This window comes from Diachasmimorpha longicaudata, chromosome 12, assembly GCF_034640455.1.
Source record: "Diachasmimorpha longicaudata isolate KC_UGA_2023 chromosome 12, iyDiaLong2, whole genome shotgun sequence".
Taxonomy (NCBI): Eukaryota; Metazoa; Arthropoda; class Insecta; order Hymenoptera; family Braconidae; genus Diachasmimorpha; species Diachasmimorpha longicaudata.
The window spans coordinates 6,377,399-6,403,503 of NC_087236.1; the positions used below are offsets into that span (position 1 = coordinate 6,377,399).

A 26,105-nucleotide genomic window follows, 5' to 3' on the forward strand; every position below is an offset into this window, starting at 1 on the left:
CATTTAAAAAATCCCCTCCTTTTTATTATTGAGAGAATTAAAATAATTCGAATTTCCCCCGTTCATTTGTCGAACGTTAAAGCTGACCCACATGTCCTACTTTCCACGACAGTGCGACCTCGTAAAAATGCTTGAGGTTATGACGCGATTTCCACTTGTTTGACGATAGTAAATAAAATCGAGTGAATTACTAAAAACCGATAAAATTATCACCCGGAGAAGTTCTCAGTGTTCAGTGCGAGGATTAAGTGCCGGTGATGGATCACCCTGGCCACGTGAAGAGCCAGCAGAAGAGGTAGAAGAGCCAATTATATCACGATTCTAACCTAAGGACCATGACCTCCTATTCCCCTCCACTGCTTTGATAACAAATTGCAATCAAGTTGACGAAAATAATAGCAAAGTACCTTCTGTGATACCGGTGAATGTAACAACTATCTCTATTTATCTTTACGATTTTCCTCGGCATCTCTGAGGGTGTTTTGTTGGTTATGTTGTGAGCGAATGGTGACTTTTCGGTTGTAGTTATGATGCGGACGACGATTTTGCTATGATGAAGAGGATTAAAATGGAACCGGAGACAATGTTGACGCAGGAGGATGACATCATGGCTCAGCTGCACCAGGAGAGCTCCGATCTCGAGGTAGAGCCGAGCTTTGCGTTGGAGAGCAACAATGGCGAGGACAACACTGAGGGGGTGCTTATGCAGCATATGGATATCAGGGAGCCTCTGTCGACTCTGAGGAATTTACTCGAGCAGAGACTCGGGGTAGAGCTGACTGACTACTCTTTCTGGCTTCAAGATGCACAAATGGTAAATTTTTCCAAGTTACCTCGGATTTTTAAAATCAAATAATCCCATAAATCATGAAGAAGTGATGACTATTTTTCAAAGCTAATTGTCCACCAATAATTTATTCATTAATAGTGCATTAAATGGGATTCATTTTATTTTATATGACGACTGACCAGAAAATTTTCTCTCCAGTTGGAGAGCCATAAAAACTTAGTAGACCAATGCGTCCAAGGCGAAGGTCTAGTCCAGGTTAACGTCCAGATAAGGGCCCCCCAGAGGAGGATAAATATAGTGGACGTGTTGAAACCAGCGGAGGACTACGTTGAGATACCAGAGGGTAATTAAAGTTTCGACGATTAAATTCTCGTTTTCGATTTTTCTACACGTTTTATCATGTTTTTATAGCACCCCCAGCAGCTCCCCAGCCAGATAATAAACAGAATATCATCAGGTGGTCGGTGGATGCTCAATACAAACAGGAACAGGTAAAAATGACAAGCAATTAAAGTTCAAGTTTAAAAATTGTTTTATTGATAAGTGGCATTAATGGATAATGCGGTGATTGGTGCAGGAGCGTTTGAAAATCCCAGCGGACCCTAGGAGCTGGACCCAGACGCATGTGAAGCACTGGCTCCAGTGGGCAGTCAGGCAGTTCAACCTGGTTTCCCTCCGGTTGGCCGATTGGAACATAACTGGGGCGCAATTGTGCGACCTCACGCTGGAAGAGTTCCAGGCTAAGGTCCCTCTCGACCCTGGTGAGGTCTTTTGGACACACCTGGAGCTGTTGAGACAATGTAAAATTGTTGGTGAGTAGCTCAAGTCATTATTGAATAATTTGTCTGAGTGAGTGCCCTCTTGGCGGCAGAAAGTTCTACAGTTAAAATTTAATGCTTCATCATTTTTGGAATGACAATTCCAGACATGAATGTCATTAAAAAATTTATAGGCCATAAATAAATGAAGTTTAATTTCACTAAAATAATTACTGACTTAATATGGAAGCTGTCGTACAAAAGGAGACAAAATTGGAAGAGTTGTCAGAGGAAAAATCCATTAAAATGCGCACCAATGCAAAACCGTCAAAAGCTCGTGTGATGAGTCAGCACACACGTCTCGTGGGTGTACCAATGCAGGAATCATCTCATACACCACTAATAACATCAAGTCGCACAGTGAACAGCGGACAAATTCAGCTGTGGCAATTTTTACTCGAATTACTGACAGATCGTGAGCACAGAGATGCCATAAGATGGGTGGGGAGTGATGGAGAATTTAAGCTGAATCAGCCGGAAGCGGTGGCACAACTGTGGGGAGCACGTAAGAACAAACCCTCAATGAATTACGAAAAATTGAGTCGTGCACTGAGGTATTATTACGATGGGGATATGATATCGAAAGTTCATGGCAAGAGATTCGTTTACAAATTTGTTTGTGATTTGAAGCAACTCCTGGGGTACTCGGCTGCTGAGCTCAGCAGGTTGGTTGAAGAGGGCAAGAGATATTTTTGATTAATCTACATTGATAGATTATTAGGGAAGGGATTTTAGAGGAATATTTCAACATATTTTTTCATTCAAAAGTCCTCCATTGGGGAGAAAAATTATGTAGCATGTTTTTCGCATTATTTTTGGTTAATTAATTAATTTCTTTTCATTCGGGGAATTTTGATTGCCTCCACCATAAATAATTTCAGAAGAACAAAAGGAAATATTGTTTTTGTTGAACGTTTTAAGAATTATGGCGAATATTTGTGTTTTTTTTTATTCTTCGTCGCTGAGACGGGGAAAATGTGAAAAGATATTTTTACTTAAACATTTATTTTTAAAATTACGAATGAAATAAATTCTAATTTTTGATTGGATATTTTAATTATATAAATGAGAGCATCACGAACTCAGTTACCTGCTCAACAATTCGAAGGTGTGCAGCACCCATTGCATTTCTATGTTTTTATAGCATTGTAATACATCTGCGACTTGAAAGTGTTTACAAGTTAAGAATAGATATTGTATAATCACAATATTTTCACTCGTTTATATGTTACACTGGATCTTTCCCTCTCTTGTACATAAGAACTGTCAAATAGAATAAGGACTTGGATAAATAACAATTTTCTCAACAAATTGCTCTCTTATTTTGCCAACGAACCTTTATTTTCCATTTTTCCTTATTCCATTCGCACATTGATTCACAAAAAATCAATCCAAGTTCATTACATCTTCCATAACATATGCCAATAGATTACTCAAAGTCAAGGAACTCAAGACAGTTCTTGAGAACCGGAACTGAACTCCAAATGCCCTCCCACCCTCTAATTATTAATTTCCCCCTCTCATCCTCGTTCATCAAAAAAGGCAGAACTCATCGCCAATACCAGAGAATCTAGCCTGTGAGATATCGGACGCGACGTCACAAGTTAGGGTCTCAGGGAACCGGCGAAGCGGTGCAGGCATTATTTCAAAAACAAGACAAAAAAAAAGTGTTTTTTTTTTCTCAAAACTTATGTTTTTTTTCTAAGTCGCCTGACCGCCATTGCCCTTCGCAAATCCCTCTGTCCAAACCAATTCCCCATTTTCGTTCTCATGCAAAAAAAAAAATCCTCAACTTTCTTCCCTCTCACTTGCCCACCCCTCCCCCTCGCCGCCGTCATCACCGGTTCATCTCACCCAGCACTTTCTTCTTCATTTCTCCTCCACCTCTGAATAAAAAAAATAACAGAAGGACGACAGCCAATGCCTGTTGGCCCTCCCCTTCCCCCCCCCCCCCTCAGGAAAAAAAAATTCACCGACACATGGAAAGTGGGGGAGGGCTTTGGTATCCAACGTTGGGGCGCCGACGACCGGGAAAGTTAGCAAGTTGTACAGTGGATTTCATATCTGCAATGAAACATTATCGCAATTTCCCTACTATACAACCTACTACCTCACCCAGGCATCGCCGCAGTTATCTCTCGATTTTTGTCCTTAAAAAAACCGAAACAAATGGCGGAGTTGATTGAATGACTGATCGATCTGTTCGATCACCTGATTGTGGGCGATTCTGAGGCGTCGGAGGGCCAGAATAATTAGAAAAAAATTTTTTTCATTGACCAATTGACGTTTTTGTGATAGACTCAGCTCTTCAGTGATGATCTTGCTGCTCCCGATGATCCGAATGTCTCGGGCTTGAATATGTAATATCAGTGCTGTTGGGACGATATGTCACAAACGACGGCCTGACTACATGTACCGGTAGAAAGGAGCTTGCGGTATGCATATAAAATAGCTCACAAGTTCGGATCTACGGGTTAGTGTCATCAAGTAAAGCTGCCGGACGTCAATGAATTTAATCAAACAATTTATCGATTGTCAGAGGCTCAATCTGAGGTACATTCCACTCTTCCTGATGTGTCTCTCCTTTACGATGAATTAATAGTATTTATGTCTTGCGATTTTATCGCCTTGTCATCGTCCCTGTCATCCGTACTGCCTCCGGGGAGGTGCACTCTGGCGATGCCAGTCCGCCGATTGACGACCGGATTATATGTGTGGGCCCTCGTCTCGCTCGGATCTGGTGCTCTCTGTTCATTCGCTTTTCAGGTTCTTTCGGGATTTCAGTCGCTCTCGGATGGATTTTTTTTTTTCCACTGGGTTTTTGTCTTCGAGGAGGGGAGATAGGAGAGTCCGGGCCAGGTGGTGTGAATTCAGGTTCAACGGGAGACCCCCCGGAGACGGCGCTCACTCTCTCTCACCTGGAAGCAATAAGAAAAGAGGGGTTAATTCATGATGACGTTTGGACCGGCAACGGTGAATTATCGGGAGATGCGAGTGGGAAAATTAAGGAACAATTCATGTTGTGGGGAGTAGGAAGACGGGAATTTTTGACGGGCGGGATGAAGACGTCGGTAACGGTCGGACTATTCGCGGGATCATGGCAGAATGAGGGAGGTAATTGATACGGAATTTTTCTAATGGACGACCTGGACATGCGGTGATTTAGAGCATTTCAGGAGGGAATCACATTTTTAAGTCGATTCCGGGTGATTAAGAGACATGAGAATGACTCGAAAAAATCGACAACCTGATATCTTATTTGCAAAACCTGCATTCAATCCCTTCGCCCTTATCCCTCTCCTCATTTCCCACTAAATAAATAAAATCCCTGATCTTGACTATCGTCGCCTTCCCCAGTTGTCAATTGAGAAAATCCATTACTCAAGGGGAAGATCTCGTTCTCCGTCAACGAAAAATGAATTGACAATTTTTGGAATCTGCAAAATCAGTCCCCAAGTGATGGATCCTCTCACTTTGGGTTAAATAAATAAATAAATAAACAAGAGAGTCGCTCACAAAATGCGAACTCCCCGTGGGCTGACGCCAATGGCGGGGCCAGCGTCCGGGGAATAAGTCTGAGGAAGAGAGCAGTGGAGGAGGAGTACAAGAAAAAAAAAATGAAAAAGGTGGGATCCTCCGAGGGACGAAGGTAAAGAAGCGAGAGAGATGGGAGGCAACCTCCGAGGGCCATTGTAAGAATGCCCCATCCCTCTCACTCCCCGGCCCCGCTCGTAGACAGTTTAATGGCCTCCGTGGGCACTCTCCGGCGGCCAGTCGGGGCCAGGGCTAAGGGCCCGTTTCCAATTGACCGATTAAGCCTCTCTCTCTCGTCGTGATACGCATCGTAACGTTAACAATATTATTTTTTTCACATTTGAAAGGAAAAAAATGGACTTTCTCCCCCATTTCTTCCCTCGCAACTCTTCATTTTATCCTTTGTTGCATGAGAATATTTTTCAGATACGAATGAGGAACAAAAAGCAAGGCTCAACTGTTGAGTGAGGCCCCTCATTATTCCCCCACTGATCGTTACACCGAGAGATTAATATTTTTCCACTGGTGATCATTGTAATCAGCTCGAGACAACGATTTCAATGTCTCATCTTTCTTTTTCATCTTCTGTGCCTCCTCGAGTCTTTTTCGAACCACTAAACGCTCGAAACTCCTCAACCCTGCAGTTATCTACCCCTGTATTTTTCTATTGCTCGAAATAAATTGTGTAAAAGTGTTACATCTTCGGAAAATTATGCATTCGAAGGGCCCAAAATTTTTTAGCCATTTTCAGTCGCCCGTTGTTCCACCAAAATCTTTATCAGAATTTTATCAGCAAAGTATATGATTAGAAGAAGACAATTGTCACTGATTCATTTTAATTTTTTTAGTCTCGTCAAAGCCAGGATTAATGAGAGAATAGATCACTGATGAATAATTATTTTTTTGGGCTTTACAAATTCATTTTTCCTCTCTACACAGAATAACTCACATCCACATGGTGTGGATGTAATCCTTTTGAGAATTGAATTTAATTCTGTGTATGGAAGTTTAGGTTTGGAAGGAGCCACGAACCCCAAGATCCGGTCGCCGAAAGTCTTTTATTCCTCCTCGTCTCATTCGTCCCTTCGGACGTGTTTAGTTCGTTTTTGGGTGCAGTTTTATGCAGAGAAATGATCTTTTCATTGCTTGTAAGTTCTTTGTAACGATAATTTATAGTCTTGGGAGAAGATGAGGAGTGAAAAGAAGAGGAGAAAAGTGTTGAGCCCGTGGTTTATGGGATCTTGTTAATGTGGCCCCATTGGTACAGCACGAGTTGGTGATGGGGTGTGCGTAAAATTGGTGCTACGATCACGAGAAATAGTGCGAGTGGGGATTTACGTCGTTTTGGTTCGTTAAATTCTAGGGAGAGAGAATTGGAGAATTTTTCGCGGGCCTGATGAGGCCATTATATTTTTTACATCATTTTTTCCGAGGTTTTTCCAGGGGGGGAGGGACAGTCAACAACTGCGCCCCAGTAATTGGGTATGATTGGGTATGATTATGACGTCGCGATCATATTTTTATTTTTTATTTCATAAAAAACATTAAAAAATACAAAAATTATATTTTGATTTTGCTTTTAGACTTCCGAAGAGTCCAGTGATTATCATTAGTGGATATTTATTACTATTTAGTGATAGAGAAAATGATTGAGGGCGACTGCATTCAATTTTTTCATTTTAATTAACTTTTTTAATTGAAAAAAAAATTTATTGAGAGAACAAACTCCAAAAATCCAATTTGCCGCGAGCTTTTTTCCCCTGGAACGCCATTTTTTAATGTAAATCCCTGCGAAATAGAATTCCTGAGGGTTAATCGGGTGAAAAATAAAATAAAAAATTATTTCTCTCTAAAAACGAAAAGATTTTATTTTCCTGGGGGTGAACCTCCCCTAAAGTTCTTGTCTCGTCTTTAAGGTTGAATGGAGTGTTTCTCTCTCGGGACAATTTTCGATGAATTATTGAAAAATTCAGGGTTTCAGTGAATGCTGACGATGTTTGATGAATCTTTCAGGCTCTTCCCCTTCCCCTGGGGGGGGGAGGGGGCTGCGGTTGATAGGATACGGTTGAGCTAACGAAGTTTCGTAGGCGTAGGACGAGGGACGGTGGGGGACAAGGGGGTAGAATGGAGATGGGTAGACGCGTAATCACAGGGGCGTTGGATTAGGGGTACAGAGGGGGGACGGTTATGGTGGAAGGGAGGACGAGGGTCCCGGGGTACAACCGCCATATTATATTTAGCGAGACACGCTAGTGTGAATGAACTTCGGGCTCACGCAGGGACGAATTAGAGAGACGGGCACCCCTGGTGATAGATATGCTGAGGGATTGTCTTCGGTACTGATTTTTTTTTTATGTTAAAATGGCAAATTGTGTCAAAATACAAAAATCTTTCTCTTTAGTCATTTCTAGGTCCCTAATAACCCGGGAAAAATTGACTCCAGTCGGTTAAAAATTAATTCGCATGAATAAAAATTAAAAATACAAACGATTAGGCAATTAAAATAATTGAATAATTAATAGGGTCAGAGGTTTCTGAGGCAGAAGAGGAGTTAATGTAATTTGTTGTTCGGAAAGCAGTGAAAAGTGAATTTTCGGTTAATCCAGTTTTTGGAAGTTCACTTCGGAGGGAATTTAGTATGTGTTGGAAAAGTTGATTGAATTTTTTCTCCTGAAAAAAGTGAGAAGTTGGTGTAAGTGACTTCGATGGAGGATTGAGGATGAAGGGATAATCATTCAATTATTTTCGCGTTGAGAGTAATTCAATTAATGAAGGAGAACACTTTTTGAATCATAAAAAAAAAATTTGAGACGCTCCGAACTAATTTCTCCCTTTTTTTAGTTGATAACACGAGTTGATGGTTTATCTTTCAGTATTTTATATCCAAAAATGTTCAGTCCAGGTCCCGAGGGTTCAAAGGGCTCGCCTCTTTGCGGCGTAGAAGAATTTAATTTTATTCCATCTCCAGGAAGTCACGGGGTAGGTTTTAATTTGCAGGAGACTTTTATTCCGGAATTCTTCAAATACTCCGTGGCAATTCGGGAGACACGAGAGACTGGAAAAATGCGAGTGAAACAAAGACGTGAAGAGGAAAATAGAAAGCGCAGTTTCCACGGCAACACATCGCGAGCTTTCATGCATTTTTCTATTTTCATAGCTAGAGCCCTTGACGCGAAATGGAGAAAATCCCATTTTTAGTCTTTTGAAATTTTTTTATTGATATTTGCCGGAGCCCGAGGCCCAACGAACGCCGATAGAATGTAATAAAATCCAATAAAGGGCAAAATCGTCTGGAAAGGGCATTTCGGAAATATTTCCCGTATCAAAGCCGATCCTGGAGATTTAATGCATGGGATCCACCGGGTTCAGTTGAAATAACTTTACGTGGATCGAATAATTATTGACAAAATTCAATTCCTCCCAGCGTATCACAAAAATAAATACCTCACAAATTATTAAAAAATTAAGTCATTAAGAAATCGATCGAAATATCTGCCACGACATATCGATCATCGAAGGGCATTACTATTGCCTATGTGGCACCATATTCAAAAATAATTCCATGACTGGCACAGTCCTATCCCCGCCCACCGGCTAGACGATCCCAACCAATGACCGTGCGCCGTTCTATTCCTAGGCAACCGATAGGCCTGCACACTTGATTCTCTGCACGGTCACTCTGTAACCTCGAAGGGGAATCCCCTCTTTCCCGCCCCCGGGGGCCCCACACAGTCCTATCCCACATGGAAACCCCAAACGTCAAAAGCCACCAGTGCGACGAGTGAGAAAAAAAAAATGTCAGATATTTCCCCACCGTAAGCGGAAAAGAAGCGAATGAACAGGGGTGAAAAGCCAAACTGCTACTTATCATAGCACCGAGTCACTTGTGCGTAAAGTGCATCGCGTGCCACTGGCGGAAGGAAAAAAGAGAGCAGTGGGCTCATCCCACTTGGGTTCACTAGCCAGCTATTTATGGAATGAAAATACGGGGTTATTACACACACGGAGAGAAAAGTGCAATAAAAATTATCAAAGAAAAAGGGAAAAATTTTTATTTTCCTTCCGAGAACTATTTATTTTTTTACTGATTTTTCCTTTCGACAGATTCGGCTATATCGTCGTACTAAATGATAAATGAATACTATGAGAGTAATAATGATGATTTAGAAAATTAATAGAAACGTCTGCCCTAATGTGGAATTCGTATGAAAATCGACCAGAAATTATCATGTTCTCCCCAGAGTCGACCCAATTCTTTTTCGCTAATTCTCCTCAGGGTATCGGAACGAATAGAGATAGCGAAATTTTAGTGGGAAGCTTTTTTGTAGAGCAGGGCAAGATCTATAAAACAGGTACAGTCTAAAATTTCCCTACGACCCTTCATTCTCGAGCTACACCCCAAGAAACTAAACGAAAACTTTTCTTCGAAATTCAACTAAACATCACCTGACTTCGAAAAATAATATTTACAAGAAAAATAGCCCGACGACGTTCCCCAACGTCTCAACGGAAAAATTAACAGCCCCTCATCATCTCCAAAGCACGAACAGCCCTCACTCTCCCCAGACGTTGATCCTAAAGAGACATATTTATAACCCCTTCGTGCCCCGCCACCATCGCAATGAGCATTTGCACAAAATATTCTGGCTGAAGCCCCACGGGCGTTCGTTGCGGGTCAATCGATAATTTACCCACCTCGACGTCCCGCTAATTTAACATGACAGCCAGATAGAGACCCGTATACGAGACACCGAGTAGTTCACAATTCCCGTGTGCAATTCGTCCCACCATTCAGGGGAATGCAATTTTTTTTTTGTTTTTTTTCATCCTGAATGGCCAATTGAGACACGCGTGCGTGCCAAACTCGCACAAGTTTGGTATTGATCTTAGCCGGAACTAGTTTCCGTTTCCGTGTTTCCGTCCGACGGTTTTTGGTGTTGTATATATAACGCGCCGGTCGCCCTTCGAAACGCGCCGCGCACACGGTCGCGCGCGCTCTAAGGTCGAGGACCTCGACGCTCGGGGTGTTTCACCTCGGCTCAAGTGAAAGATGGTTTGAGGAGTAAAAGAGAGGGAGAGAGAGAGAGAGGGGAGAGAGGGGGAGGGGGGTATGACGACAGGGCGAATATCAGCACCGAAAATGTGGCGAAAGCCACTGATTCTTTTATTATTCCGGCTTTGAGCCGCTCGAGGGATTAATTCCGGGGACAGATAATTAATTGGGAGGGGGGATTGATTGCTTTCATCGGGAGAAATTAGGGAATAACATGAGTTAAGTGAAAATTCATTAGATTATTCAATTGAATTTTTTAGTATTTAAATTTATGGAATTTTAAATATTCGGGTTAATTTTTGAGGTCTTGAGGTGCCCTGGGGGTGGGTTTGAGGACGAGGGGTTGTTCAAGTACATCGGGAGAAATTGCTGAATAAAATTAAAATTCATTTTATGTTGTAATTTGATTATTTTTTGAATTTTAAATTATCGTAGGGAAAATGGGAATCAACCATCGGTCTAATTAAGTGCATTACATTCAATTAATTAATTCATTATTGAGAGATGGAGGGGTTAATCAATGAATTGGTTAATAAATAGATAAACCATTATCGTCCATTTTCGGGCGACAGCGGGTGAAATATTAATTCCGTTGGCCCGAACTATTGCATCGCAAACTAATGAAGTATCTGAAGACTTCGATCAACAACGATCTCAATTATTAAAGCAGTAATAATTATTAAATGTCAAAAAAATTGAAACAAAAAGCGTAAGTACTTCATCGGGAGCGGATGGGACAGACAGAAATACCTGGACAATTTATATAATGAATGGAATTAATTTTGGGGGAATAAAAAGACAGATAAAAATAAAATTTAATTTTGACTAGTCTCCACGAGGTACGTTACAAAGCCCATTTGTCCGATAAGATAAAATTAGCTAAATTCAAATAGGCCATTTCTCTCGGTGAAATTCAATCGAGGAAAGCGAAATGGAGGCTCTGAATTCTGTAATCAGAGCATTACACTGTTTTTACTGATAAGAGCGACACTATCAGTTCTCGTCTTTGATGTTTGTCCTCAGCACGTGTTATTTTTCATGATAAAAAGACCTGTCGTGAGTGCTTGATGCACCGGAATTTCACGATAAAAGAGAGTAAGAGCGGGCGTGGGCATTACATGGACAAAGGAAAATGTTCACCGACGGACGTGCCAGTGACCAGCGCCTGCGGAGACGTCAATCGACAGTGCGCGCGGTCTGCCATTAGCCGTCCAGTAACCACTGGTTTATCGTCATCAGTGCAATGTCACTGGCCTGCGTCGGGGCCGCTTGATATTGAAAACAAGGGAGAGATTGTTCGTGATTAGCGGGCAACATTGTAGAATCAATTTATCGGCGGTTTTGATTCACTCACGAGGAGGAAAATCGTGGAGGAGCGCCAGCGTAAACTGCACCGCGAGAAATATTCGACGAATATTGCGGTTCGTTCGGGAGCGAAATGTGACGTTCCCGCGTGGAAAAATTAAAAAAAAAATATTTGGGACAATTTTGGATATTATCGAATACATAAAGAGGTTTACAACGTCTGTAGGAGATAAATAATTTATGCAAATGGCGGTAGACTAAAAAATCCCGAATGGAAAAGCAAAAATTGAAGGAATAATTGGAATATTAATGGCAATTAAAATCGGTCGGGACATTAATTGAAATTGGATTTAATTCATTGGAATATTAAGTGGAATTACGGGACTTAATTTCCAGCTGTAATTAAATTGAAAAAACATTCCAATGTCTAGTGACTTCGGGTAAAATTCCTCGAGGATTTTTCTCTGGGAAATTTGACAAAAGTTGAGGGAAAAAACATTTCTCCCACCTGGACCTGATTATTTACCACTTCTCCCAGTCTTGGAACTCCCTTCTGTCCATTGATAATTTTCCCAGTCCTCCTCATCGAGATTTATGATCGGAATACACCGCCACAAAATTGAATTTCAGCGGTGATACCCCGTGCAGGAGGTATAGACGTCCTGGGCGGACATTAAACTCCGGATTTCATCGCGAGAGCGGCCCGAGTTGCACATACACGAAATCGGACGATTAGATCGCCCGACGAGCGTATGGCGTTGGAGTTGTGAGCCCAACGAGAGCTGGAGAGGTACCCGATGCATACAGAGTGAAGCGGGGAGGGCTATTCATTTTTTTTTTTTGTGCCCAAGGGCGTGAAAGAGAGACCTGAAATCTCCTGTGTGAGAGCGGTGGCCGTATGCAGCGGCTTGTACAGACGGCTTTTATTGCGATCGATATGGAATTTCGGGGGAAAATTCCGGGGGGTGAGCACCTCACCACACGTTGCAAAATTATTTCATTCGATAACAATATTCTTTGTCAATTACACGATGGGAAACATTCAATGCGCGTTGGGAAACTCAAGTTCGATTGTCAATTACGAGAAGACTCAAGTGGCGGTACCGCTTTTTATTTATTTATTTATTTTTATTTTCTTCTGATAAAATATTAATTTCCGTCATTTAATTTTTTTACGAGTGAGCAAAATTGTTAAGTCAGGAAGTAGCAATTCTGAATGAAGTAATAATGATTTAAAGCGTGGAATATAACGAGCGGTTCGCGTATCGCAAAATTGCAGCTTTGAAACACAAGATTGCGTTAAAAATCCAGTAAAAATGGGCGAAAAAAATCTTCAGGTCTAGTATTCCTTAACAAATTTTCAACCAGTCAATAAACAACGATTCGTAATCTTTCGCCGATAATATCGATTGTTCTTTTACGCTCGCCAGCAGTATTTCCTCTTCTGCGAAAGCCGCTTAAAATAGAAAACCTGCGAAAACTGGAGCAGAACTCCAAAAAGATCGTTTTAAACTCCATTTTAATTTTTTCCCGTCATTATGTCAAATAGATTTCAATCTAATTTATTTGAAACTTTCATTACGCGAATTATCTCTCACCGTCCGACTGTCCAACAATTGAATAAAAACAGCTCTGTAATTATCCCCCAAAAATATCGATTTCTCGCATCCCCTCACCCCGAGGCGTACCCCCCTTGCCCCAAGCCACCCCCCCCCTCCCACCCAAATAGAAAACCTGCGAAAACTGGAGCAGAATTCCAAAGGAAGGCACTTATCACTCTCTTGGGACTCCAAAAATAATGAGTGACGAAGAATGACAGAAACCATTCGCAAATAGACCAAACGTCACTGAAAAAAAAAATCGATACTATCCCGTCAACAATTTTTCCAGGAATCCTATCCACCCGCCCACGCACTGCAATGAGTTTCCTCACCGTTTTCATAACCGCAGTAAAACTCGTTCAACTTCCGAGAAATCGTTGACGCATTGCTTCCACATCTCCATCAAAATCCACCCCATTTCCGGACGAAGTGCACTAAGAATTCCCCCGAGTGCATCAAAATTTTCATGAAAAAAAAAAAAATCCCAATGTCGGCACCAGCTCGGCCGTTTGTACTCCAAACTGAGGGACCTTGAGGTACCACCGTCGGGGGGGCATCCGTCAAGGTTCACCGTCACTCATCTCGTCTCACCGTCACTCCGTCCAGCGTAAATTCTCGAGAACCGGGAATTCACCCGCTGGCACCGATCACCGAAACTTCACTCACAGAAACTCAAACCGAACTTCACAAAAAAAAAATAATAATAATAATGCGAATCGTCAAGTAATCCCTTCTCCACTTCTCGGAAGCGGTCTCCACAGAAGCGTTTCCACTCTCGAGAGATAGCTCGACCAATCACAACCCTCAGGGGCTTGCACTCACTCTCTCACTGGTTAAAAAACATTTCACCCGACGAAACAGCCCCGGAAGTGCATCAAACTCACTCGATTTGCGAAAATCTCATCGCCCTGATCATCGTCAGGGATTATTTCACCCGGTGACTGAGGGGGACTCGGGGTAAAATGGGACGAACAGAGGTGGGAGCGAACCGTGAGCCACCTTGAGCAGCAACCAACTGTGTGCAGTGTTGCGACGATGCGGTGGGTGCAGTGTGCGTCGCCCGGGCGAAACGGACGGCACGAGAAACCCGTGAGAAAGGGGAGAAAAGGATGAGAAGGACGCGAACTGTTGCACCGGCTGAGTAAAAGCCACCTCCATTATTACCGTTTGTTTAAAAATTTTCGGATAATTTTTGGGATTTTTTTTTCTGTCAAATTCCTCGGTTTTACCTATTTCCTCTATTTCTTCTCTCTTACCACCAAAAAATATATTTATATAATTTACATAATTTATATAAATTATATAAATTATATGAGCTATACAAATTGATTAATTTCCTCTTCCCAGTGCCTCGAATTGATTATTAATTTAATTAAATGCAATACATATTGATAATACCGTAGTAATTCATATCGCATCTGTTGCCAAACTCGTTTCCCAGTTACTAAAAAAAAAACAAAGTGTTGAATGGGGGTTGGGGAGGGCCAGAGGAAAGCGGTTGTGATAAAGGATGAAGAATGAAGAAGAACGATTCAGTTATTTCGACGATTAATTCCTCGCCGGGTGTAATCCTCGGGTGATGCAATGATGATGACTAATTGTCCGGCTGGATCGAGCCCGAGGAGTGCGGCGAAGGGTGGGGTTAAATGAACCTATTCCGGAGGAGGTCGAGGCATCGCTCACGCGAAAAAATGAGGCGGATAAAAAAAAAAAAAAAAAAAAAAAATAGCAAACGACGGGGTCAAACGGCACTGGGGGTTCAGTGACACGGAGGGAATCCACTTTTCCTATACCACCATCTCTATCTCGATGCAGACGGGGGAAATGAGAGTGGGTGGGGGGGGGAAGGAGTGGGGAGAATTATGGGGCACATGGGCGATGAATTTTCAGGGAATTTCTGCGGTTCCCCTGGGTTCTGCATCGCGGATATATTTTTTTTCTTCTCGGTCGGTGGTTTTTTTCCTCGATTTTTGTTTGTTAAGGGTTGTGGGACCGATGGGGGGACGGTGGGGGAGGATTTCATGTTCTGGGAGGGATTTAATTAGATGGATTGCTGATGGGAAGCCAGGACTAGAGCTATCACGCGTGAGAATAGAACGAAAAGTCTTCTTTGTTGAAAAAATGATTTAAATAATTAAATAAAATTCGAGATAATTATTACCATTTTTTCAAGGGGAATCCCAACATAAATTTGTAGATAAGGGAAACGTATTTGGTTATTTTTCAACTCCAGGAATTTTTATCTAGATTTTATGGATGGGAAATAAGGCGTAAAGGTATGCGATAATAATTATTCTGATGAATTAACCATTAAAAAAAATATTGTTGAATCAATTACAGTTGCCGGGAAAAAATTATCAGCGATGAATAATTAATGCGATATGAATTAATCGTTCCTCCATTCGACTATTGACTGGACTTCATTCATACTATTTAACTATTTTATTAGTGACGAGATAAATCAATCTCCTCCAATGATGTCAGTACCTCCTCATCTCTTATTTATTAGTCACTATTATTTACCCCATTATTTATTTCCGCGTAATTGATACTGAAAAATATCATCGGATATCTTCGAAGGTATCATTCGGTGGGAAATAACTGTGGAATGTTAATGAACGTTAATTTAAATTGAATAGAAACACGGATGTATGAACACTGGTATTTGATTTGTAGCCCCCACTGTGCTGACGTTATAGTTCCATAAAGGGCGCGGAGGAGGGGCAGGGGGTGAGATGCGTTGTGATCGCGGAGTGCACATGGCCGATGGCCGGAGTGCTATTCTACTGGCAGGGTTGGACCGTCGGGGACCGGTGCCCCGCGCTTATATTTCGGGAGAATTATGCACCCGATGGGAAATGCAGGGAAAATGGGGGGTGAAAAAATTCTAACGGCGTCAAAGGGATTTCAGTGGACTGATGGAGTCCACTGCAAATACGTGGACTCTTCACTAGAAAAAATAACATCAAAGGGAGAATATTTTCGGTCAGTGGAACAACAAAACAGAGTGAGAACTGGAGAGTTTGCTGTTTAGGTTGGACCAGGTTTTTCCAGGAAAATTGCAGCTGTGAATTTTTTTTTTGGAGGTAAAAAAAATTGATTGACTTTTTCGATTAAAAGGGCACTCCTTTGACGATTGAGACGGGAGGAATAATTTTTTCGAGTAAAAATACTGGAGACTAATTAATTAAATGAATTTAGCAGATTTTCGGACTTCTCGAAGGGAAAATTATTTTTTACTTTTGTTTCTTGATAAAATTGTTTGTAGGAGCATTTATGGTGGGGTGAATAATTTTTTGAGGCATGAAAATAACTCGGAGAACTGAAGTTTCCATTTTCCTACGAAGTATCCCTCTAGGTACCTGAAAGAAAAAATTTTCAGTGAAAAGAGAACGCACCATAGCAGACTGTCTGTCTCTCACGGACCCTATTCACTGAGGCTGGAAACCTCGCTGAGGAAGCGGGTGAGCGCGGGTTGCGGGAGGGTCAGAGGTTCGTTGGACGAATCATTCCTGGTGTGACGAGTGTGTGAGGCCCCCCCCCCCCACCCCTCGGGAAACGCACTGCGCACACTCCGGAGATTACATAGTAAAGACAAGTGACCTTTGGCAAAAATCATCTTCCTGGTTTTCTAATTACTGCTGCAATTAACTCTCGGTTGCAAATCTTTTCCAGAAATATTTCAAAAAATTTCTTCGACTCAATTAGATGACGACGGAGGTCTTTGTTTCTATTTTTCTAATTTTCAGAGGAAATTATCATTTTCTTTGGCCCAAAAAAATCAAATTTCTTCAAAGAATTTTCTTAAATTCAACCGATCAAAAGAATTAACGAAAAATCTTGAAAACCGAAGAAGACAACAAAAGAAGTAATAAACAATACTCGGGGAGATTTTTCTGCTTCACTTCTTCCCATTGTTCGATCAGTTATCCTCCTCCCCCCGCCCCCCTCTCCCACCCCACGGTCATTTTTTTGTGCTCCTTTATTTTAGGTTTCCTTTTACGACTTTTCGGCTCCGTTCAGTGGGCAAAAGGAATCGGGTTTTAGTTGAAGGAAGTGGTAAAGCCCTTTTACCTTGTGGCTCAGCAAAAGAGACAAAAGAAATTTCAATTTTTTTTTCCCCCTGTTTTAAAAATTAAATTCCCAACACTGAAAAATATATATATATACTCACGCACCTGCACCTGTGTGCGGCATATTTTTATTGAATAAAAATTCTCCGGATTTTTCGGCTGAAAAATGAGAAATAAAATTTTTAAGGGAATACGACTGTGGACTTTGGCAGTCGGGCTCGATATACCGAATGAATATAAATGCAGGAGATTTTTATCAAGCATTTATGGTGTATCCTGGCAGGAGGGAATACACTTTGTGAATGTGTACGGTTAAGCAATTGAGGTACGATCGATGCTGGTATGGCCCTTCGGGGGAAAACTTTTTACCGGAGTATCACCACTAGTTTCAGGGCACTTGAATTTCCATAAGTTTGCGAAAATGGGAGACAGAATGGGGGGGGGGGGGGGCGGTCGGGGGATGAAGGAGATTCGAGAGAAGACATTGATGAATGGAGGGTTAATTGAAAAATATTGGCCGATACTTTCCGATTATTTTTCCATTATTAATGGATCGTAAAAATCGCTGGTAAATTTTCCACTGAGAGTCGGTGAATAATTTCTTGTAATTAAATAATTTTCTAATTATTCCGGAACAATTCGGCAACCGAAATGATCGTTTTCGGGGCACCCACCCCCCCGGGGCCACGGAAAGCCTCATTATCGTGAGAGTACACGGCAACTGTTTCCCACAAAAGCCCTAAAAACCCCAAAAAGACGGGAATAAAGTTCGAGCGTTGGACACAGGGTCCGAAATTCGTCGAGGCGGCAAATCGAAAACCCGTGTCCACTCGGACTGACGTTAGGGGGATGCGGTGTAGTATCCACACGAGGTTTTGCAATGTGCCTGCACTTGGCCGAGAGATGAGGAACAACAGGCTGCCGGACGCCCCCGGTGAGGAAATATTCCTCCTCTCTGGTAATTCCACTCGTGCATCTCCGGTTTACCTCGGCCCTCCTCTATTGATCACGTGGCCACCAGCCGCGGATATTCGAGAATATATTATGCCAATTCTACGGTAGGTAGGACAGAGGAGATATGAAATTGTTCGTCTTAAATCACCGGAATTGAAATTTTATTCCGACTTAATAAGAGAAAAATTGAATTATTTGTGAGGAATTTTCCAGCTTCAAATATTTTAATTGAATGTCATTCTCTATCCTTTACATTTCCCAATTAATTAACTAAAAAATACCCAGCGAATTAATGGGAATTCATTGTCCAACTGAACCGAGACAAAAAACGCATGAAATATTTTTTTTTCAATTGCAATTTTTAATGAAAATTTGACAACTATAAAGAAGTAGATATGCTCCGTATATATTTAACAATTTACTCCCCTAACCCCATATTACGTGGGTTTAGTATATATTTTATGTGACATATAAATCCCGATATTGAAGTTTCTCCTCTACCAAATACATTATAGAATACGAAATAGATACTGGCAGGAGTGAGGTGAGCCAGGCCATAGTTACAGCTTGCAACCAGTCTCGAGCGTCCACCAGGTATAGATAATGCCCGTGGAGGCCTGCGCTCTCGCGTTGCACCGACATCCCCCCTCCCTCCCCTCCCTGCCGGGTTTCTGGTGTTGTATAGTGCGACCAGCAGTAGAACGGGAAAGAGGACCTCTGGGAGTGAATTTACAATTTATACCAACGCGTCGAACCATCCATTCCTGATCCTCCAGGAATTTTCGGACTTTATCCCTCGTTTTTATCGCTGACCGAGGGAATTTAAAAAATAAAACTATCCGAGGGGATGGAGACGTTAATTAATTATTTTCACATTTTTTTTTTTCCAGAACCACCGAGAGATGAAATAATTTGAGATGTTTATAGTGACAGGGGAGGATAGAACGTTGTTGTGGATGGGAAGGGGGCGGAGGGGGTGGAATAGAGAGGCTGGGAGTAGCGCGATGTTATAGACCACCCGCTGGCTGTTGCATCGACCTCTCCGAAGGGCCCGGAGGTCGATAAACCCCTTCGTGTGGAATTTCTTTGTGCCGCACGGTCATTTCGAAAAGAAATTCCCATTTTTTCGGTGCCCCGGCAAAATTGAATTCAATATTGATAAGGGATGGTTATCAATACGGCGATGGAAAAATTCCAGGGGTTTTATCGGCCTCCATCGCGCCAGGGCTTAAGGTCGATAGTTTTTATGTCAATCGTGAATTGAATTGAATCGCAAGTGCAAAAGCACATACCAGAGCACATGCTGGGAGGTGGAAAAAAAATATTTGCGAATTTTTAATCAATTAAATGAGACGAAACCTCAAGCCATTAATTTCTGTCCATAAACGTCACCCCCAATTACCGAGGAAACATCCCTCCCCATACCCGACAATTACATTCTGAGTGTTCATTCAATTGCGTGATGAAATGATTCCCCTGAAAAACTACTGGGTCCTCTAACCCACTCGCGTGATGGCCACCAAAAAAGCGTTTAGTTTTAGTTACAAACGATTAGTTCGCTCGAGTGCTCCCGTATTCCCATCCTCGCGTGACCCTCCACCGACTATTCCTTCGAGTCATGGGAATAAACTGAGTCTGAATATTGTAATCCATCCGCCATTGAGCAATCAAAAATTCACCCCTAAACTGTATTTAATTCTAAAAAAAAGATAAAACCATAATTTGATCCCTCGTCAAGGCCATCAGCTAACGATAATCGACATTATCATGTCGCGAACCCGCGGGTCCTTAGACCGGATAAGCGCCAGGAAATGTCCCCGATTTTTTTTTGGAAAAACACAACCGTCAGATGTTAAAAAAATTGGAATGACTGTCTCCTTCCATGGAGATTGATCGCACGACCCCAACACTCAATCTAAGCCATCCACGTACGTACAAAGCATTCAGGAAGGAGGCAGGGAGCCTTAGAGAGTAGCTCTCCCAGACGCACGAGAGACGGAGGAGAGTCGGCCCCGAGCAACCTCAGACCCTCTTTCTCTCGTCTCGTTTCCCCACCCCATCGGCGCCTTCTCTCCTCCTACTCGCCTTCCCAGTCGTCTTCCACTCTTCCCATTCCCCCCCCCCCCCCCACCCCCAGAACTTCCCCACTGCACGGCCCGCAGTCTTCTCACCCTCAACGAGACGACGGGCTCCAGCTTCGCTCCGTTATACACATCCCAATGTCGAATAATGTTGAAGTAATATAAAACACGTCAAAGAAAAAGAACAATGCGTGTAGTTGTATCGAGGAGGTCATTGAACTCACATCGACAGTTGCATCAATTACTGATTTTTGGATGAATGCATCGGACCCTCCAAAATGTGTCTTCATCTGCAAAAAAAATTCTAAACGACTTTTTATAAAATACCCAGAAGTGTTTAAATGAATTAGAATTTTCCAAAAAAAAAATTAAATAAAATAAAGGGAAGTTCTGCTGCATTTTTGCAACCCCTTTTGCAATTGCGTTGACTCGTCTCGTTTCACCACTTAAATAATTGACCACCGCCATTACCCAGATGACGCTGGTAACTTGGTATTTTTCCGTCGTTACCCTGCACTTCTATTGTTCATGGAAAATTAATCAACTCGACTCCAAAGGTTCGGATGGACTTCGCGATGTTGTTCGTGAACACGCGAGAATGCCAGTGTGCCAGGTGAACGCAGGGCGGAAATAAGGTCAGCGGACGGAGAACAGCGTGTACGCGTATATACCGTACGCGAATTTGATTGTATTTTCAAGGGTAATGTTCGCCATGTGGTGCGGTCGTGAGGATCAGAGAAATTAGTGGGCTCTGGGACTGTCGCGGGTATCGTTGACCCCAGTGCATCAATTTTACTTCGTAACAGGCGGGCAGTAAATCGGTACTTTACACACGCCAGGCCACCTCCAGGGAAATCCGCCATTTTGTGTAATTAGGGATAAATAACGGCGCGAATGCGCCCCCAGAAATTAATTTTTCAAACTGAATTAGCGTACGGAAAATGTGGGTTCGCGCACGACCTGGGAAAAATAAATTCTTGTGCGGAGGATTTTTCGTGGAAATAATTTTTTTATTACCTTAACAGCGCTAAATTATTTACAGGTATTTTTTTAAACATAAACTTGTCCCCAGACCCTCACTGTTCGGTAATGGATCAAGTTTCCAAGAATTAAACATGAAATTCCCACCGAGTAACTCTAATCAGTAAAATCGTTTCACTCAGCTCTCGGTTGCAATTTCACATCGATTTCCTGAGTCCTTCCGCTGCATTATCCCCCACCCCCTGAAAAAAAAACAACCACCGAATTTTCCCTCAACCCCCGGACGTTCCCCTGAAAAACCAAAAAATTCTAAAACTCTCCCGAGAAATTTTCGTGATGTCTGCGGTCGTGTTGGCGACGAAAAAAAAAATGGAAGGGCGATATGAGAGCCGGCGAGGTGAGAGAGGGCTTTTGTGACGTTGCGCACCCGGGATAAAATACCTAACACGTGCGCGATGGAAGGAGAGGCCGGTGTAACGTGCGAGAGCACCCCCGAGAGGATCGGATGGCTAGACAGACGTGAGACGGCCTTCGGCCTTAAAAACGAGTTGGTGCACAATGCGCAGTGCTGGAAGACAGACCGGGGCAAAATGGAATATTCATGTTGAGTTATTCCTCGACTTTCATCCGTTGTCCCTTCGTCTTCCGGAGGGAGGGATTGGAAAGGGATTTTTTTAATTTTTTACGGAGACGAAAACTTCTCATGATTTTGAGGGGAAAGGATTTGAAATAAAATAATTGTTCAATAAAATCGAATGACACATTAATTTTTGTTGTGCTTTGTTGACAACCCAACCCTTAAAAAAAAACCCGGAGGAAATGGGAAGGTGAAGGACTGCAATTTGGCGTCAACTGCGGCTTATTTTCGCCCCAAAAATTCCCTCCCATTCTGTCTCCACCGAAGAATTGATTGATAAGGGAGGAAGGGAGAGCCTGGGGGTGGGTTCGCAGGCCGCAGGCCTACCGCAACATTGTTACGTGCTTGCGGGACGGTCATCAGAGTGGAAGACTCACACAACAGCCACCCTCCCCCGTCGTCACTCTATTTCTGGAAAAAGGAACGAGGGGTGAAAGGGGCCTTCAACAGTTGCCAAAAACTCCCAGGGAAGAAGGTCGAAAGACGACTCAACTTTTTCCTCGGGTTGACGACCGACTGGTAAATGGTCTAGAAACATTTCCACCCCCTTTTCATGATTTTTTTTTTTCATTCATTTATTTTTACTCTCCTGTACCGATTTTTTACACGTGATTTACTGATGGAAATATCGCAAGAGGTGAATGGAGATTGAGGGACGTGGCATCGGGGTTTATTTAGTTGTCGGGTTTTGCGTGGGTGGGGTGGGAATTGGCGGATTGATTGCGGCCGAGTGATAAGGGAAGTCGTATTGAGAGACACGTGATGTGTGAATTTTTCGACGAATCGATGGCTCACTGCCTCCGGCTAATCAATTAAATTTCCCTCTGTCTCATTACCTGAGAATAAAAATGATTAAGAATAATGATAAATCAGGTCATTATGTTCCTCATTAAATCTCCGAGATGGAGGCCCTCTCACAAAGTCCCTAACCCTCTAAAAAATATCCAAATCCTCGCGTTATATTTCCATTTCCCTTTCGCCTCAAAAATCCACCATTTTTTGGGGCTCGTCCCCGCCCCGTCTGCACCCGGAAAATTCTCCACCTGCATCCCTCTCCCTCCCCTTCCTCGAGCTCCGCCCCATTTTCCAAAAAAAAAAATCTCCCAGCCCGAAGATAAAATGTAAATCTCCCGACCAATGACTCACAACGAATTATGGTAATAAATGCAAAATAAACTTGCTGCCCATTACCCCGTGATGATAATTATCTTAATCGAGTTGAGACGAGATGTATTTATCCCCCTCAGCACCCACACCATCCCCATTGTTCCTCAATATCTCCATTATAACCTTAACGAGATCCTCAATGCCACAACAAGTGTGACGATTATCGATCCGTCGTCGGGGCAATCGAGTGAAATAAAATATTCAGTTTGGAGTTCCCCTTTGGGCGAATGAAGAGCCAAACTAGTGAAAAAGGGCTAGTGCCCAGACGAAATTTCTCCTTAATTCCATCGGCCTTCTGGTGCTGACTATTTTTCCAAACGTATTTGTTCCTGCTGCATGAACAATACAAAAAAGAAGGGTCAGTAAACTTTGGGAGGTAACTCGCGAGAACGAGGGGGGTGGTGGTGGCAGAGGGTTGACAAAGTAATGCACGTATGCGCTTATGCATGAGCGCAGAAATCAGCCTCGACGTTGACCCTATCTACTCGTACCTTTAACAAATAAACGTACAACTTAGTTCAGACGGACCTAGGCCACTGGCCCCTCGTGGACAGTCGATTCTTTAAAACGTTGACGTCGACGTCTCTACATCATGTACCTCATTTCCGCAGATCGTTTATCAATGCCCGGGCTTTTTGTGAATGAAGGCGTTAACTTCATTCGGGTATTTCATATTTATGGGAATTTTCACGGATGATTTAGGGGGTTGAATTGATTTGCAGGACTTTTTGTGGACGAAGGGAGAGAATGTTGTTTATAACTCGGAAAATTATTAACTGAAAGCAACCGTATTTTTTCTGCCAGCCCTTGGGCCCTAAAATCATTTTCTTTATCGGTGAAACTAAGAAAGAATCACCTCCTCTCTACCCCCATAAAAAAATCAATTTCAAGCTTAAAAAAAATTTAAAAAAGGGGGTGGACACGTGAAAAAATATTTTTCACCCCTCAATTAATTCTTAAGAAATACAAAGTTGATTATGGTACGCAAAGCTTTCGAAAAAATATTACCCTCTACCCAAATCCCTGCAAAACACTCACCATTTTGCCCAAGGCCTCCAAAACAAAAAATATAACATTCCAGACCTCAAAAATCTCCCCCAACAATTCTCCCCTCATCCCCATCTCCTCATTCTCCCCAAAAAACTCTCTAAAATCCCCATAAAATCAACATGCCCTCCCGAATCCTCTCCTCCCCTCCGCCCAAAGCAATTTTCAAAACCTCGAAAAAAAAAAATCATTACCTTCACGTATCCCGGCACAGAGTCGGCCTGCCGATTGTCAAGCTCTCTCCAGAGTTCCTTGAAACTAAAAAAAGCCCGTAAAAAAGAGGAAAGTAGGGGTAGCCGTCTCCTGGAATCCTCGATTCGATCCGAGTCGGAGCATCGTGGAGTCTGCGGTGCGGCCCCCGAGAGTGGGATATGTATCCCTATAGCTATCGCTCGTTGGTGTCAGGTCGCCGCTCCCCGAGAGATCACTGCCCTCTTGCGCGTACGACTGGCTTCCATATCTTTTCCTTCCTCCTCATTTTTTTTTTTATTCACCTCCATCACTGTCCCACACACCACCGGTTGGCCCTCATTATCCAGTGGCGTGCCGATGTACCACTGAACACTGGGACACTCTCTTCATCACTGAACATGTGAAAATACTTCATGAAAATCCCCGAATACCAGGAATTGCCAACGCCAAAGTGGGTGCTTTGCCATATTTCCGGCTGTTGAGTCTCGCTCAGCAACAGCCATCACCAAGAGCAAACCCAGGACGAGGAATATGGATCAGTGTCTCCAGAGAGGCCACGGGGGATCATCAAATGAAGTGGGAAAAATCATCAAATCAATTGTCTCCAGATCTCACCTATACACCGCTTCGGCCATGTTTTTTTTTGTCCGGGCGCTGGAACCGACCCTCATCTGACGATTTTGGAAATCAAAAGTCACCTGCAGCTTCTCCCGGTGGACAATTTTGGATACGATTTTGCGACACGGTCCAGACATGGACCAGTGTCGGGCAATCCCTGGGGACAGTTTCCACCGATGGGAAATGGAGATAATTGCTTTTTTTCCTCGAACCTCTCCTCCTCTCCTCGTTCGACCATTTTTTTTTTTTAACACGCGATTAATGCGAACACACGTCCGAGAAAAAACAGTGCGCACGACACGCATGTACACGAACACGCGGCTACTTCGGCATCCTTGCTCTCGTCAGTATCACCATCTCTGTCCCACGTCTCGTTTTCATGCCAACTCCCACCACCCCGTCTGACCGAATACCCACACACTATCACTCCTGGTACACTCACTGAATTACATGCAGTTGGCGATACCGGGGAGTTTTTTTTTTGCCGATCGATTGGAGAACATTTGGAGACACTTTTTCGCGAACTTGTGGCTTTTCATTGCTGACGTTTAAGTCGGCGAATCAATCGACGAGTCAATTCATTCCGGCTTACAGTACTGTACTACCACGCGGGCCACGATACAACACTCATACAGGGACAGGTCGGGAAAGGGGGGGGAATCGCGCGTCTGCTCTGCTCATGTGCGAAAAAATCTGCAATAGTGCCATCTGCAGGAGCGACGGTGAATCACGAAATTCGCGAAATTAAACGGCGGAGAAGGGGTCTTTTAAGGGTGTAAACACACACAAAGGGGAGGCGAGAGACCCTGGAGTCCGGAGTCTAGACCTGCTCGGGACCGAGGGGGAGGAGGGTATTTCGAGAGGAAAATTATGGGGTTTTCTTTGGATGGAAAAATATTTCTTGGGGGAGATGTCTTATTTTATTAGGGTCACGTTAATCTACTAATTGCATTAAGGGCGGATTAGACTAAGTCGGCGGGATGAACTCATTGGCTTTGTGAAAGAATTTTTTTTATCCTTTCATGTTGGCAAAATTCTGTCTGCACGTTCGGAGAAAATTCAAAGGGCATAGGAAAATCTTTGAACAGACAGCGACTGTCTCTAGTGGTGCTGTCGTCTAGGAATTTATTTTATTCGGCTCCAGGAGAGCGGAAATAGAGGTCAAATCATAAACTATCGAGTAAATGTTTTTATCCCACGAGAGCTGAAAGGAAATATATGTTTTAAACTTTTATAAATGGTTTGGGAGTTCGA

The 26,105-nt window shown here is 42.8% G+C and overlaps 1 protein-coding gene and 1 long non-coding RNA gene across 4 annotated transcripts; one reads left to right on the forward strand and one right to left on the reverse strand.

Moving 5' to 3' along the window:
* Positions 1 to 69: 69 nt before the first annotated feature.
* On the forward strand, positions 70 to 2,919 carry LOC135168171 (DNA-binding protein Ets97D). 3 transcript variants are annotated; one of them, XM_064132111.1, is made up of 6 exons: positions 70 to 295; positions 526 to 814; positions 989 to 1,133; positions 1,202 to 1,281; positions 1,368 to 1,602; positions 1,799 to 2,919. In XM_064132111.1, the coding sequence occupies exons 1-6, from the start codon at positions 258 to 260 to the stop codon at positions 2,302 to 2,304; spliced, it is 1,293 nt and encodes a 430-aa protein (XP_063988181.1). In that variant the 5' UTR covers positions 70 to 257; the 3' UTR covers positions 2,305 to 2,919. The 3 variants fall into 3 exon arrangements, with proteins under 3 accessions (XP_063988181.1, XP_063988182.1, XP_063988183.1); XM_064132112.1 differs by having other exon boundaries at positions 71 to 427; XM_064132113.1 differs by having other exon boundaries at positions 71 to 421.
* On the reverse strand, positions 2,585 to 25,455 carry LOC135168172 (uncharacterized). Its single transcript, XR_010300005.1, has 2 exons — positions 24,236 to 25,455; positions 2,585 to 4,526 (listed from the first exon to the last, which is right to left on the reverse strand). It is a non-coding gene; the product is annotated as an uncharacterized LOC135168172 (long non-coding RNA).
* Between the last annotated feature and the right edge of the window lie 650 nt (positions 25,456 to 26,105).